Source organism: Oncorhynchus mykiss, chromosome 22, assembly GCF_057628025.1.
Source record: "Oncorhynchus mykiss isolate SJ-2025 chromosome 22, ASM5762802v1, whole genome shotgun sequence".
Lineage (NCBI taxonomy): Eukaryota > Metazoa > Chordata > Actinopteri > Salmoniformes > Salmonidae > Oncorhynchus > Oncorhynchus mykiss.
Window position 1 is genome coordinate 50,294,117 of NC_143043.1, and position 14,478 is coordinate 50,308,594.

Sequence of the window (14,478 nt, forward strand, 5' to 3'; positions counted from 1 at the left end):
GAACTTATTTCGGCTTTTGCCATAAGAAAAGGATTGAATACTTATTGACCTAATCCATTTAAGCTTTTAATTTTGTAAAAAATGTAATAACATTTTTTTTTTATTTCACCTTTATTTAACCAGGTCGGGCTAGTTGAGAACAAGATCTCATTTACAACTGCGACCTGGCCAAGATAAAGCATAGCAGTGTGGACAGACAACACAGAGTTACACATGGAGTAAACAATAAACAAAGTATTGTGTGTAGGCCAGTGACACAATCTCAATTTAAATCCATTAATTTCAGGCTGTAACAACAACAGAATGTGGAAAAATTCAAGGATTGTGATTGAATACTTTCTGAAGACATTGTAAACCTACTGTACATAAATACACTTCGTCTTCACAGCATTCTGCATGAGATGACTGGGGTAGTTTTGTCTGTCAGGATGATACATGTGACTTAAATTGTTAAACATTGGGCCTACCTACAATTTGTTGTAATAGTTGTTGCAATAACATTATAATAACTAATTGTTATGTTGGTTAAAAAGTCAACCAAGATGCAATTCTAATTGGGCTAATTGGGCTAATTGGGCTAAAAGGCCTATTCTAGAAACATGAATCCATGAGGGCAGAGATTATGTAAATGTTACTGGAATAAACTTGTATTTTTTTAAGGTTGAGGAATTTGTTATGCTTTTATAAACCTGTAGCAAATGTTGCATTGGCTGTCCAGTGCACAGACGCACACTGGTCTTATGGCCCAATAGGATATTGAGGGGGACGATCCCAGCGTAGCTCTCCCAGAGCCATTGACTGGTTGCTGCAACTTGTGGGCGGGGCCATCAGACTGCTTGGATTTTTCCGTACATTTTCATACGATTAGAAGCAACATTTCCTTCATAGCCAAAACGTCGCTGCGCCGGACTCCTTGCTTTCTGATAGTCCACCATTTTATATTGCTGTAGGTCTAAAGGATTATAAATTGTTTGTTTTAATATATTGGACTTTGCTTTACGAAGGGACAACTCTCTATTATGATGGAAATTGAGATGCCTAAAATTCATCCTAGTCAACAGGTAAATCATATTTTGTTATATATATATATATATATATATGCTATTATGTGAAACTATAGCTCAAGGTTGACCTATAGCATACAAACGCAATGCTAGACAATATCCTCATTGTTGAAAAACTATATTTTATTGGCTATTTCAAACTATTTAAATAAAATTAGGCCTAATTAAAACTGTTCATGTTACCTGATTAATAAACTGTCATGTTCAACTCGATGTGCGTTTCCCATACTACTCCTTATATTATTTCTTAAGATATTGTTTCGTAAGTTAATGAATTGAAACGACTGCATCGTAAATATGTTTTCTTATAGGCTATCATAATCATATTTGTGAACTTCTCGTGTTGTAGTTTTGACATTTGTAAATACATTAGGCTACTACTGCATGTAGCTCTACAATTTATGTCTCTGCGCTGGTAGTCGACCGACGCGTTCATAGAAAATTCTGCAAAGTCATGGCTGGAAGTCTGGCCGGTTCATCCAACTCAATTCCGCGTGGGCGAAAAAATAACGGTAAAACATCCGTTTAATTTCGATGTCCATGTGTAATGATGCAATTACTGTCAAGTAAAACATATGTCAAGGTGACGATGACGACACATATCCCCAGACAGTCTTTTTTCTTTTCATTTCAGTGCGCTTGTTTTTTGGCCGTCGGAATCCCCCCATGCGCCACTAGAGCCCCATAGCGTTTTTCCCGTAAAGATGGCATCTATTGGCCTACCAGTAACCTAACGAAACCGGAGTTAAATAAACCGACCATAGACGGTAGAGAAAGCGAGACATCTCATGGTCACATTTGATCTGGTTGGGGCCAGTAAGTATCTCAGAACCAGCTGTTATTGGACAGTTTCCCCATTGAAATATATATGTATATTATCTGTTGTAAGTGGGCGTTCCCTCTCTCGCGTGAGCCATGTAAGAGATTTGATTTGATGTAAGAGATTATGGAGATTATCATGCTCACGTGAGAGTGGGAACGCCCATTTACAAAGATAGGTAACTTTACCATTTTTTCAATGGTAAACAGCCTCAGTAAGACATCTTTATTCATCCACCATCTTTGGGCCTACTTCGCTCCATACAACTAACTGATTGCACAATCTCAGGCTGCCCAGCCTGGAATTTAGTTTATTTTATTTCCCATGATGTAGGCTACACAGGTCCTCTGTAGAGTTCAATTGGTTGTGTCAAATTGAGAAATATATGTAGGCTTAAGCCTTAGGCTTGTTATAATAACCCAAAACTGGTTGTAGTTATGTAGCTGACCTTCAAATAAAATTTGATCAAATCACATTTTATTTGTGACATGCGCCGAATGCAACAGATGTAGACTTTACAGTGAAATGCTTACTTACAAACCCTTAACCAATAATGCAGTTTAAAGAAAAAAATTAAGTGTTAAGTAAAAAATAGATAATTTCTAAAATAAAAGTAACAAATAATTAAAGAGCAGCAGTAAAATAACAACAGCAAGGCTATATACAGGGAGTACCGGTACAGAGTCAATGTGTGAGGGGCACCGGTTAGTCGAGGTAATTGAGGTAATATGTGCATGTAGGTAGAGTTAAAGTGACTATGCATAGATAATAAACAGAGAGTAGCAGCAGAGTAAAAGAGGACCCATGCTGTAGAACATTTTTTGGGATCTGAGGACCCATGCCAAGTCTTTTCAGTCTCCTGAGGGGGAATAGGCTTTGTCGTGCCCTATTCACAACTGTCTTAGTGTGTTTGGACCATGATAGTTTGTTGGTGATGTGGACTCCAAGGAACTTGGAAACTCTCAACCTGCTCCACTACAGCCCCGTCGATGAGAATGGGTGTGTGCTCGGTTCTCCCTTTCCAGTAGTCCACTATCATCTCCTTTGTCTTGACCACGTTGAGGGATAGGTTGTTATCCTGGCACCACACGGCCAGGTCTCTGACCTCCTCCCTATAGGCTGTCTCATCGTTGTCGGTGATCAGGCCTACCACTGTTGAGTCATCTGCAAACTTAATGATGGTGTTGGAGTTGTGCCTAACCATGCAGTCATGAGTGAACAGGGAGTACAGGAGGGGACTGAGTACGCACCCATGAGGGGCCCCCGTGTTGAGGATCAGCGTGGCAGATGTGTTGTTACCTACCCTTACCACCTGGGGGCTACAGACATGAGTGCTATGGGTCGGTAGTCATTTAGGCAGGTTACCTTAGTGTTCTTGAGCACATGGACTATGGTGGTCTGCTTGAAACATGTTGGTTTTACAGACTCAGGTTACAGGTTGAAAATGTCAGTGAAGACACTTGCTAGTTGGTCAGCTCGGAGTACAAGTCCTAGTAATCCATCTGACCCTGCGGCCTTGTGAATGTTGACCTGTTTAAAGGTCTTACTCACATCGGCTACGGAGAGCGTTATCACACAGTCGCCCGGAACAGCTGATGCTCTCATGCATGCTTCAGTGTTACTTGCCTCGAAGCGAGCATAGAAGTAATTTAGTTAATCTGGTAGGCTCGTGTCACTGGGAAGCTCGCAGCTGTGCTTCCCTTTGTAGTCTGTAATAGCTTGCAAGCCCTGCCACATCCGACGAGCGTCAGAGCCGGTGTAGTACGATTCAATCTTAGTCCTGTATTGACGCTTTGTCTGTTTGATGGTTTGTCAGAGGGCATAGCAGGATTTATTATATGCTTCCGAGTTAGTCTTGCTACTTTCAGTGTGGGGACGACGTCATTTATGCACTTATTGATGAAGCCAGTGACTGATGTGGTGTACTCCTCAATGCCATTTGAAGAAGACCCGTAGCTTAGCATCTGCTTAATCTGACCTGGTCACTGGTGCTTCCTGCTTTCATTTTTGCTTGTAAGCAGGAATTAGGAGGATACAATTATGGTCAGATTTGCCAAATGGAGGACGAGGGAGAGCTTTGTACGAGTCTCTGTGTGTGGAGTAAAAGTGGTCTAGAGTTGTTTTCCCCTCTGGTTGCACATTTAACATGCTGGTAGAAATGAGGTCAAACAGATTTAAGTTTTCCTGCATTAAAGTCCCCGGCCACTAGGAGCGCCGCCTCTGAATGAGCGTCTTCCTGTTTGCTTATTGCCGTATACAGCTCATTGAGTGCGGTCTTAGTGCCAGCATCGGTTTGTGGTGGTAAATAGACAGCTACAAAGAATATTGATGAAAACTCTTGGTAAATAGTGTGGTCTACAGCTTATCTTGAGATACTCTACCTCAGGCCCGCCTTATCTCAGCTCACTGGTCACCATAGCAACACCCACCTGTAGCACACTTTCCAGCAGGTATATTTCACTTTTCATCCTCATCCCCATCCACCACACTTCCTTTGAACGCCTTTCCTTCCAGTTCTCTGCTGCCAATGACTGGAACGAATTGCAAAAATCACTGAAGCTGGAGTCTTATATCTCCTCTCTAACTTTAAGCATCAGCTGTCAGAGCAGCTTACCGATCACTGCACCTGTACACAGCCAATCTGTAAATAGCACACCCAACTACCTCATCCCCATATTATTACTTACCCTCTTGCACCCCAGTATCTCTACTTGCACATCTTCATCTGCACATTAATCACTCCAGTGTTAAAACTAAATTGTAATTATTTATTTATTGCCTTACCTCCCTACTCCTTCTACATTTAAACACACTATACATAGATGTTTCTATTGTGTTATTGACTGTACTTTTGTTTATGTGTAACTGTGTTGTTTTTGTCGCACTGCTTTGCTTTACCTTGGCCAGGTCACAGTTGTAAATGAGAACTTGTTCTCAACTGGCCTACCTGGTTAAATAAAGGTGAACTGGCCTACCTGGTTAAATAAAGGTGAACTGGCCTACCTGGTTAAATAAAGGTGAACTGGCCTACCTGGTTAAATAAAGGTGAACTGGCCTACCTGGTTAAATAAAGGTGAAATGTAAAAAAAAATAATAATAATAATAACGCGAAAAAAGACACAATAGCACAATTGGTTGAGGGATAATAAAACTGTTCCATCTTGCTACCTTGGTTTTATCAATTGAATAACAGGTTTCCCCCTAGATTAAGACTAAACCTGAGTTTAGTCATGTGTAGGAGGTGAGTCTACTTAGTTGTTTTAACCAGATGCGTTTCTTTTGTGAGAAAAAAATATAGTCATCAGACTCCCATTTAAGGGGCGGTATGCAACAAGGTATCATGAAACAACACAGAGGCAACTTTTGGGGCAGTTTCCTGGACACAGATTAAGCCTAGTCCTGGATTTAAAAGCAAACACGAAAATGTTTTTTTTGGTCAAGGCTTAAAATGTGTGTCCAGGAAAGGAAACCTTACTCTATCTCACAGCTCTGTTGTGTTACTGGTGCTTAGAATTCTTTTGGTTGGCTTGTTTTAAAAGTGCTGTTTCTTCACCTAATACAGTTGTTTTTTAGTCTGTTGTTTGAGTTGCTGCACATTCTGAGAGGGAAGTCCAAATGCAGCTACTCAAAGGTCTGTCTGTTTTTAAACAAAGAGATTATTTTTGAAAAATTATGTTTTTATTTACACTAAATTTGCAGAATCGACCAGGAAATGAAAGCATATATTTTTTACAAGCCCCAGTTCCTTATTTGTAGTCCAGACCTCCTCTGAGTTACAGATAATGGTAGCTAACATGGTATCTTAGTACATTTTTACTATTCATAAAGATCAGAGAACTAACCAGTATGTTTCACAAGTATTTTGTGGATAAATACTTCACTCCACCAATCTAGTTTTTAACAAAATAGTTACTGAGTTACAACTTGAAGTCATTCAGCTGTTCATCCAAATAGTTACGTCATCCTCTTTTTGAGGCAGTCCGTGAAAGGGGCCTCGAAAGGGAGGATTCAGTCATTTGTGAATGTACACAGATCACTCATCTCTGCATGAATGTAGTGTGGTGTTGAAGTTTCAGTGACAACATGAAAAGAGACTCTGGGAAAATCATAAATACCTGTATCTTTTTTCCTCAAAAGGGATTCTACAATAACATATTTTATGACACTCTAATCCATCCTGTATGAGGAAAGAGTCTATAAAATGTCCCATGTATATAGAGACTTTGAACATAGGTCACTTCATATACTATTGTTTACTCACTGTGTATACTGTATTCACAACATAAAAAAATAAAAAAAACATTTTTATTTATTTAATTAGGCATAGACCATTCTAATATACTTACTATTGTACATACCATTATATTTTCCGAATTTATATACTGTTTAAAAACACCACGTATTTAAATTCTGCATTCTGACACTGCTCACTCTAATATATCTATATTGGATTGTTAATTGGACTCGTTCTGACATTTCTTGATTTCTTGTTTAGATTTATAGATTATCTGTACCGTATTTGCTAGACATTCTACTGCACTGTTGGAGCTAATAATCGGTGTTCGCGACCAATTCGATTTTCGAAAATAATAAGGCTTTGTATGCCTATGTTTCAAGATTTCTTTACTCTTCTAGACTGTAAGTGATATTTGTGGGTGGTTGTGTGGGCCATTCTTCATCCTCTCCAGAGCCATAATGTATCACCTGTGGTTTTGTGTACTCACTACCCAGACCTTGTGACTTTAAAGGCTTTCGTGGTCATGGATTAATGCTGGATTTGACGTGACACCCATGAGGCAATTAGGGTTAAAGACTTCTCAGCTGCACTGCAGAGAGAGAGAGAATGTTTGTTATAACTATTTCTGAACTTAAAGATAATAGGTCATGTGAATTATATAATTAAACATTGTTTTGGGGGGGATTTTTTTGTGGCCATGTTTAACACTTGATTTGGTCCACAAAGTTACAACTCAATTACTTCTGCTCATTCCATTTACAAGAGTTATCTATGTCGAAATCTACACCAAGCTCCGAAATCTTTCCCACACCACATCCTCTTTGCACTCCCTTCCACTTTGTTAGTCATCTGATCTGTCTCTCTTTACATCCTCTCTCTCTGTTCTGTTTATGTTACCCAGTCTCTCTGAAAGTATCATTGACCTTCTTCTTTTAGGCAACAAATAGGCACATACTCAGAGCTTTCCTTGTGACCTAATATGTTGGGTTAATGCAATCTCACAAGTCCTTTGTGAAATGTTTCCTTCTGAATATAATGTCTGTGTAATGGATGTTAAGACGGCCCAAGGGGAGACCAGCGTAGTTTATCTCTGGACATTCCTGACTGAACAGGCAGGCCTCTAATAACCTCCAGACTCTGCGAGTGTCACGTTCTGACCTTAGTTCCGTTTTGTCTTTGTTTTAGTATGGTCAGGGCGTGAGTTGGGTGGGCAGTCTGTGTGTTTTTCTATGTTGTGGTTTTGAGTTCGGCCCAGTATGGTTCTCAATCAGAGGCAGCTGTCAATCGTTGTCCCTGATTGAGAATCTTACTTAGGTAGCCTGGGTTTCACTTTTGAGTGGGGGGTGTTTGTTTCCGTGTGTGTGTTTGGGCCACACGGTACTGTTTCGGTTTTGTAAATTCACGTTGTCATTTATTGTTTAGTGGTCTGAGTTTTAATTAAAAATCATCATGAACACTTACCACTCTGCGCATTGGTCCTCCGATCGTTCTCGCTACTCCTCCTCCTCAGAAGAGGAGGAAGAATGCTGTTACAGCGAGGCATACCAGGAGGTCCTAGTGGTGTTGCTACTGTATACACCAGAGAGGACATAGTAAGAACTTTGTCTGAACATATTTGTACCAAACCTTCCTTGCTAGATCTCAAGCTGATATGGTTCTCAAAATACAGTTCTATGGTGCAGTGTGGTTTATCAAATAAAAAGTAGAAAACATTTGTAAATTAAATAATTACGCACGTGTGCAGAAGGTTTGGTTTTCTAGCTATCTGGAAAAGTCATCCAATGTTTTCGGCAACGCAGCCACTCTGTAAAACTCACGTTTTTACTCCCTAAAACTCAGTTTTAATTTTAAGCTGTATCAATGAACATTTCTCCTCAGTGATCAATGATTTCATTTGTTTTTGAGCTAGTGATATTACATTTGATCTGCTGTCCTTTGATTTATTTGGTTGAGACTAATCAAGAGGTACCAGCTGAGAGGTACATCTCCTCTGTGGGTGAATAAAAACATATATATATTTCATCTTTATTTAACTAGCCAAGTCATTTAAGAACAAAGTCTTATTTACAATGATGGCCTACCCTGGCTAAACCCTAACCGCTGGGCCAATTGTGCGCCGGCCTATGGAACTGTTGTGATACAGCTTGGAATCAAACCAAGGTCTGTAGTGACGCCTCTAGCACTGAGATGCAGTGCCTTAGACCGCTGCGCCACTCGGGAGCCGTTGGGGAAATGGAGAAGTGCATCTATTATTCATACTGCTTCTTGCTAGTACTACTGTCGTCAGACACCCAGAGGGACGGGGCGTGGCACTGGAGAGAGAGAGATACAGTAGCTGTACTCCTTCACAGCAGGGAAACATTTCCTTGTTCCTCCTCACTAATCTCCTTTTTTTCATCTGGTCACAGTCTGTGTGGTGCTTTGTGAGTTCCGGTCTAACTTGTTGTCTGTTGGCAGGACATAGACCTGATCGACATCTTGTGGAGGCAGGACATAGATCTGGGTGCGGGGCGCGAGGTGTTTGACTACTGCCAGCGTCAGAAGGAGCACGAGCTGCAGCAGCAGAGGGAGCAGGAGGAGGACAAGAGGCTGCAGCAGCAGAGGGAGCAGGAGAAGGCCCTGCTTGCTCAGCTGCAGCTGGATGAGGAGACGGGGGAGTTTGTGCCCCGCCTTGCGACCAGCGGACAGCCACTGCAGACGGCTACCTCCGCCGCACCCTCTCAAGTCATACAGGTACCGTACACACACACACAGCTGTCAGTCATGTCAGGGGCTGGCCACTCCCCTCCCTGGGGGGGGGGGGGGGGGGGGGTACAGCTGCTCTGTAGCTAGGTAACAACCTCATCCAGTGTAATTAGGGAAACACAGGTGGCTTTGTAGTTTTGCATTAGTGGATTTGGCTGTTTAGAAACTGCTCTGTGGAGAGCTTTGTCTAAGGTAGCGCTATGCTCTCTGCGAAGAACTTTAGCGCTATGCTCTCTGCGAAGAACTTTGTCCAAGGTAGCGCAATGCTCTCAGCCATTTTCAAACACAATGTTGAAATGGGTGCAGTGTTAGTATAGAGGGAATTTAGATGAAAACCTGAAGTGCTTTGAATCTTTGCTTTCAGGATGTCAGCTTCACTGTAGATGGGGATGCCATGTCATTTGATGAATGTATGCAACTGCTGGCAGAGACATTTCCTTTGGTAGAGGCAACTGAGGTAAGAATACAGGCTTTCACTATTATCTTAAAAATATACTTACAACGATTTCTAATTAATCAATGAGGACAGAAGGGGTGTGGTATATGGCCAATATACCATGGCTAAGGGCTGTTCTTAGCCACAACGCAACACAGAGTGCCTGGACACAGATCTTAACTGTGGTATATTGGCCATATACCACAAACCTCAGAGGTGCCTTATTGCTATTTTAAACTGGTTACCAAAGTAATTATATATTTCTTGTCATACCCGTGGTATACAGTCTGATATACCATGGCTGTCAGCCAATCAGCATTCAGGGCTCAAACCACCCAGTTTCTAATGAACAATATATAATGTTGTATGTACCTGTCTTTTACAGTGTTTCCCTCCCTTGTTTGTGTCGTAGACTACCTCTTCCTGTCTGGATGCCGCCGTAGCTCTAGCACCCAACAGCAGTCACATCATGATGAAATCTGATCCGCCAGCTTTGACCCAGCTGCCCTTACTCACAGCCCCACTGCTCTCACAAAGGACCTCCCCAGATTTGGAGCAGGCCTGGATGGAACTTTTGTCCCTCCCTGAGCTGCAGGTACAATACGAATATTCTACCGTCTCTATGGTGTAAACAAGCAGTCAAAAGAATGCACGGATGGCAGCAGCCAGGTATGCATGAGAGGACATATACTCACCTTTTGTTTTGTATGTTTGAATGGGACACAGCGGAAGAAGATACTACTCAGCTAATGCCACTGTGATCAGGTTCCCACATAGCACTGTTGACTCCGAGCAGTGGGAGGGAAAGCCTCAAATGGTGGGAAGCTGCTTGTGTCCTTAAGTAGAACATAAAATAGCTTCTAAGCAGTTAGTAGCAAGAAGGTAGTAGCATGGAAACCAGAAAGAAAACACTTTACTTACAGTACAAAATACAATGCGTAATTTCATGCAAAAAAAACATTAGTCAATTTAGGAATCCCACTTTATTTGCAATATTGAACCTGTGCAAAGTTTCAGCTACTCATTGGGAATAAAAAGGTTTGAAACCAAGGTTTAATAAATGATTAGTAAAAACTGAACACCAGCTCATCCATATGATGGTTCTCTACTGCATATTACATTACCGTTACATCTTGATGTCCAATACACTGCATGGGTTACTGGATCTGTTTTGATGCTTCCTAATCTTGTTTTCTAGCAATGTCTGAATATGCAAATGGAGGACACACGGGAGCTGACCGGAGGATATCTGCCCACTAACACCACCCCTGAGGTGCAGGATCCAAACTACAGCTTCTACCCATTGCCCAACCTGGAAGAGGTGGCGTCAAACACAGCAGATGTCTGCCCACCTGAATTCATCAACACCTTTGAGGAGAGCTTTCCCAACATCGCTCCACTGGACCATCTCAATCAGATGACCTTGAAGGCTCCAGACCTCAATACTCATTTCAGTGCAGACACTTTCTGTGACATATTTTACCCAGACGTTGTCAACACAAAAGTGACCAGTGTCACCTTGCCTTGTGGCCAAGGAAATGGAGGTAACTCATTGGCAGAAATACCAAACAAGCCTATTTTTACACCAATGGAATTACAGGACCTTTCTCCTGGAGATACATTTGACAGAGACAACAAACCTGAGATAATGACAGAATGTCCAGATTCTGATTCAGGTGTTTCTGTGGAGGCAAGCTCATACTCTAGCTCTCCTGAGAAATCCATGTATGGGGACCGCTCCTTTGGTGGCTACAGCGATTCAGACATGGATGAGATGGACAGTAACCCTGGGAGTGCACAGTCTGACTACTCCGAGATGTTCTCACTGTCTTTCCAACCAGATGGCCTGCAGACACCTATTTCTGTGTTACCTCAGCAGCGGGACAAAGAGCCCAAACATGGCAAGACTGAGCCAGATGACGAGACTGGCCACAGTGAATCGCCCTTCACCAAAGACAAGAAGAGGAGGCGCTCCGAGAAGCGTCTCTCTAGAGACGAGCAGCGAGCCAAGGCCCTCCAGATCCCCTTCACCGTGGACATGATCATCGACCTGCCTGTGGATGACTTCAACGAGATGATGTCCAAGCACCAGCTCAACGAGGCCCAGCTGGCCCTGGTCAGAGACATCCGCCGGCGGGGCAAGAACAAGGTGGCTGCCCAGAACTGCCGCAAGCGCAAGATGGAGAACATCACGGAGCTGGAATATGACCTGGACTCGCTGAAGGAGGAGAAGGAGCGACTGCAGACAGAGAAGACCAAGAATGACAGCAGCCTGCGGAAGATGAAGCAGCAGCTCAACACCTTGTACCTGGAGGTGTTCAGTCTGCTGAGGGACGAGGAGGGGAAGCCCTATTCTCCGTTGGAGTACTCCCTCCAGCAGACCACCGATGGCACAGTCTTCCTCGTCCCCCGCATTAAAAAGACACTTAGCAAGAAAAAGGACAGCTAGCACTTCTCTGTTTTACTACATGGTAGAGCATTAGTAATAATAATACTATGCAAAGAATAACTTTGTAGTTGCTTGGCTTTTAAGCGTTAGTAAAACAGCAGAACTGTTATATAGTTTTTGCCTTCTCTTCTTGAATCTTTAATTATATTTGAGTTATTTTGTACTGGTCTCTATTTTTCCCTGATATTGTTTGTAAATACATTATTTGCTTTTGAGATATGAAAATGTGTATTGTGTATATATCATGTTTTTAGTATGCTAATTATATTGTTGCAATCACTGTTACTTCAAAGTCTGTTTTATAAACTTTATGCTGATTTGCAGCTCCATTTCCTTTTTATGTCCTGACTATTGTGCTTTTTAATGAAATAAACAGTTAATTTAGTCAGTTGGTCTCTTGCTTACTATTCAAATTAGGCCGATTCAGAAATGTACGCCTTTCCTACTAACTTCTCAGTAGTTGGTATTCAGACTAACAGACTTTTAGTGCATTTATGTAAAGAGATGGTTCAATCCATTAGGATTGAAGTAGGCTACATGTCCGACATTACTGCACAACTTCTAGTACGATTCACTATCGCTAGCTATACTCAGGAACAACCACACGAACATGACAGATGAAAGGAAGGTAGACTAACGACGTGTTGGAATGATGCAAAATGTAAGCAAACGAACACTGAAGTGACAGTTATAAATGTATGTGGGTATAACTGATGGTGGCTAATATTTAAAGCAATAAATAATGTGAAAAGTCCGGGTATATAATTAAAACAGAAATCATGAATCAACTCTAGATTTGGCGCTCTACCATGATTTGTGTACGGCTACAGAAGCATATAGCTTGGGTCTCTAAATTTCACCCCTTGAAGTTAAAAGGACTTACAATGTAAATTCTACATAATGGCACACCATTTCATAAACGTCACTGTGGGAAAGTTGATATTCTTCAGTTTGCTGTCAGTTGTTTTCAGCGAGCATAACGTAAAACACATGTTATATTTACAATCCCCTTATGCAAACGGATACTCATTTACCTAGCTCTTATCAATAGCGCTTATACATTTGTAAATTCCAAGCAAGGAGAATGGTGTAGATGCTCTTCCAGTTGGAAGCGACAGGTTGCTCGACCTTATTCACCTTTACTGTGGCGGAATTAAGTCAAGGTCAGAATACCGTGGCTCTGTAGACACACCTCTGCCACAACTTCCATTTCTAAATATCTCCACCCCGGAAAGAATAGCTGGTTGAGACATGCGTTACGTCATACCCAAGTTCAAGGTCAGAATAGGCATAAAAAAAAGTGCATAAAAAGGGAAGTATGGAATATTATGACCTGAATCCTTTAATTCTATAAATTATTGTGTGTAAGCCAAACCACTTTGAGGACATGATTCCACCGGAATGTATTCAGTTATGCAACAGTGTACTCCATTGTTCAGCTACACTTCAAAAGGTCAGCTGGACACACTTCGGGAAAAGCGCAGCAGTCACTGCACTTTCCTGGCTACCCAAGGCTCCTTGATCCGGCCACTTTCTTCTGTAGCGAATGACAGAGCAGCGGAAGAATAAATGAGTAGTCCGCTAGCACTGCGCATTGTATCCTGCAGTTCCAGGCCTTTTCACAAACATTACATTTGAACGCCAAACCTTCTCCACCCTCCATTCAGAGGCTGTGTGAGGCGAACAAAACAACTATCAACTGTTCACACATCAAATAAATCAGTCGTTCCTTTGAGAGATGTCTTTATTCAAAAAACACATTTAATTTAATAGACATGCATAAGTATTAATTTCTTCAAACTATAATAAATTGTCTAACCAGGGGTTGAAAAATCACCATCCTTAATTTAGCTACTTTTTATTATTACTATTAAAAGCTATACATTGAAATTGAATAAAAACTACACAGATAAAAAAATATCAAGGATATCTATAGGGGTGTAAGTTTGTGTGAACTGAAGCATGTTCTCTGCAGACCTCCAGAGATCAGTGAGCTGTGCAAGGAACTCATGAGATCCTTCAAAATGATCTTAATTAAAAACTGAATGAATGGTACACTTTGACTCTCGAAAGGGATTAGACTCAATAGCATTTGTTCTACCTTATGAGTGTTAGTGTTTTACATAGCCTTACTGTATACTTTGAGAAATACTTAAGTCTTACCCATCCAGAAATCTCCATGTAATCCTGTCATTAGAGATTTTCAGCCTTTAATAGTCGTAATGCTTCTTTCCCGATCTGTAAATCAAGCAAAGTGGTTACTCTTACCTACTCCATCTTTATGTTACCACTGCTTGTGAAATACTCACTTCCCTTTCCCCTTGTAAGGTCTGACAGCTAAATAAGAACTTCCTGGTAATCTGTCGTATCTGACTCAACAGGATGTCCCAAGTGTCCAGGAACTCTAGTTAGTCTTTCTTCGCTAGCATCAGCTGATCTTGAAAGGTATAGCTAGCCTTGAGAGGCTGACGCTCACTACCAGGCAAGACAATGCAAGCTTTTCTCCAAGGGTGCGGCTCTCGGTACTGCCTTCTCTTTCCTCTCACAACATGCTGACTTGTCCACTGTGCTGGGGCTGAAGAGGTCCTGTCTGACAAAGTCATTTGCAATCTTCCATGCTGATCTGCCGAGGCTCAACTGAAGTGGCTTGTAGCTGTAACAATCCTACTAGTGCAATGCTGGCTAGGTGATGCGTGCACCTCGTCCTCGGACTAGCTAAGACTCCCT

General features: G+C 41.6%; 1 protein-coding gene and 1 long non-coding RNA gene across 2 annotated transcripts; one reads left to right on the top strand and one right to left on the bottom strand.

Annotated features, from left to right (window-relative positions):
* The first annotated feature begins 696 nt into the window (after positions 1-696).
* Positions 697-12,139, top strand: LOC110501922 (nuclear factor erythroid 2-related factor 2). The gene is made up of 5 exons (XM_021579795.3): positions 697-1,061; positions 8,579-8,854; positions 9,231-9,323; positions 9,715-9,897; positions 10,501-12,139. Exons 1-5 carry the CDS (start codon positions 1,020-1,022, stop codon positions 11,749-11,751), a joined length of 1,845 nt encoding a protein of 614 aa, XP_021435470.1. The 5' UTR covers positions 697-1,019; the 3' UTR covers positions 11,752-12,139.
* A 938-nt stretch (positions 12,140-13,077) lies between these two features.
* Positions 13,078-14,049, bottom strand: LOC149972893 (uncharacterized). Its single transcript, XR_016490689.1, has 2 exons — positions 13,915-14,049; positions 13,078-13,288 (listed from the first exon to the last, which is right to left on the bottom strand). It is a non-coding gene; the product is annotated as an uncharacterized LOC149972893 (long non-coding RNA).
* Between the last annotated feature and the right edge of the window lie 429 nt (positions 14,050-14,478).

Coding starts and splice junctions, on each gene's coding strand:
- LOC110501922 (XM_021579795.3), top strand. CDS start 1,020: ATGATGGAAATTGAGATGCCTAAAATTCATCCTAGTCAACAG. Junction 1,062..8,578: donor AAATTCATCCTAGTCAACAG/GTAAATCATATT, acceptor GTCTGTTGGCAG/GACATAGACCTGATCGACAT. Junction 9,324..9,714: donor CTTTGGTAGAGGCAACTGAG/GTAAGAATACAG, acceptor TTTGTGTCGTAG/ACTACCTCTTCCTGTCTGGA.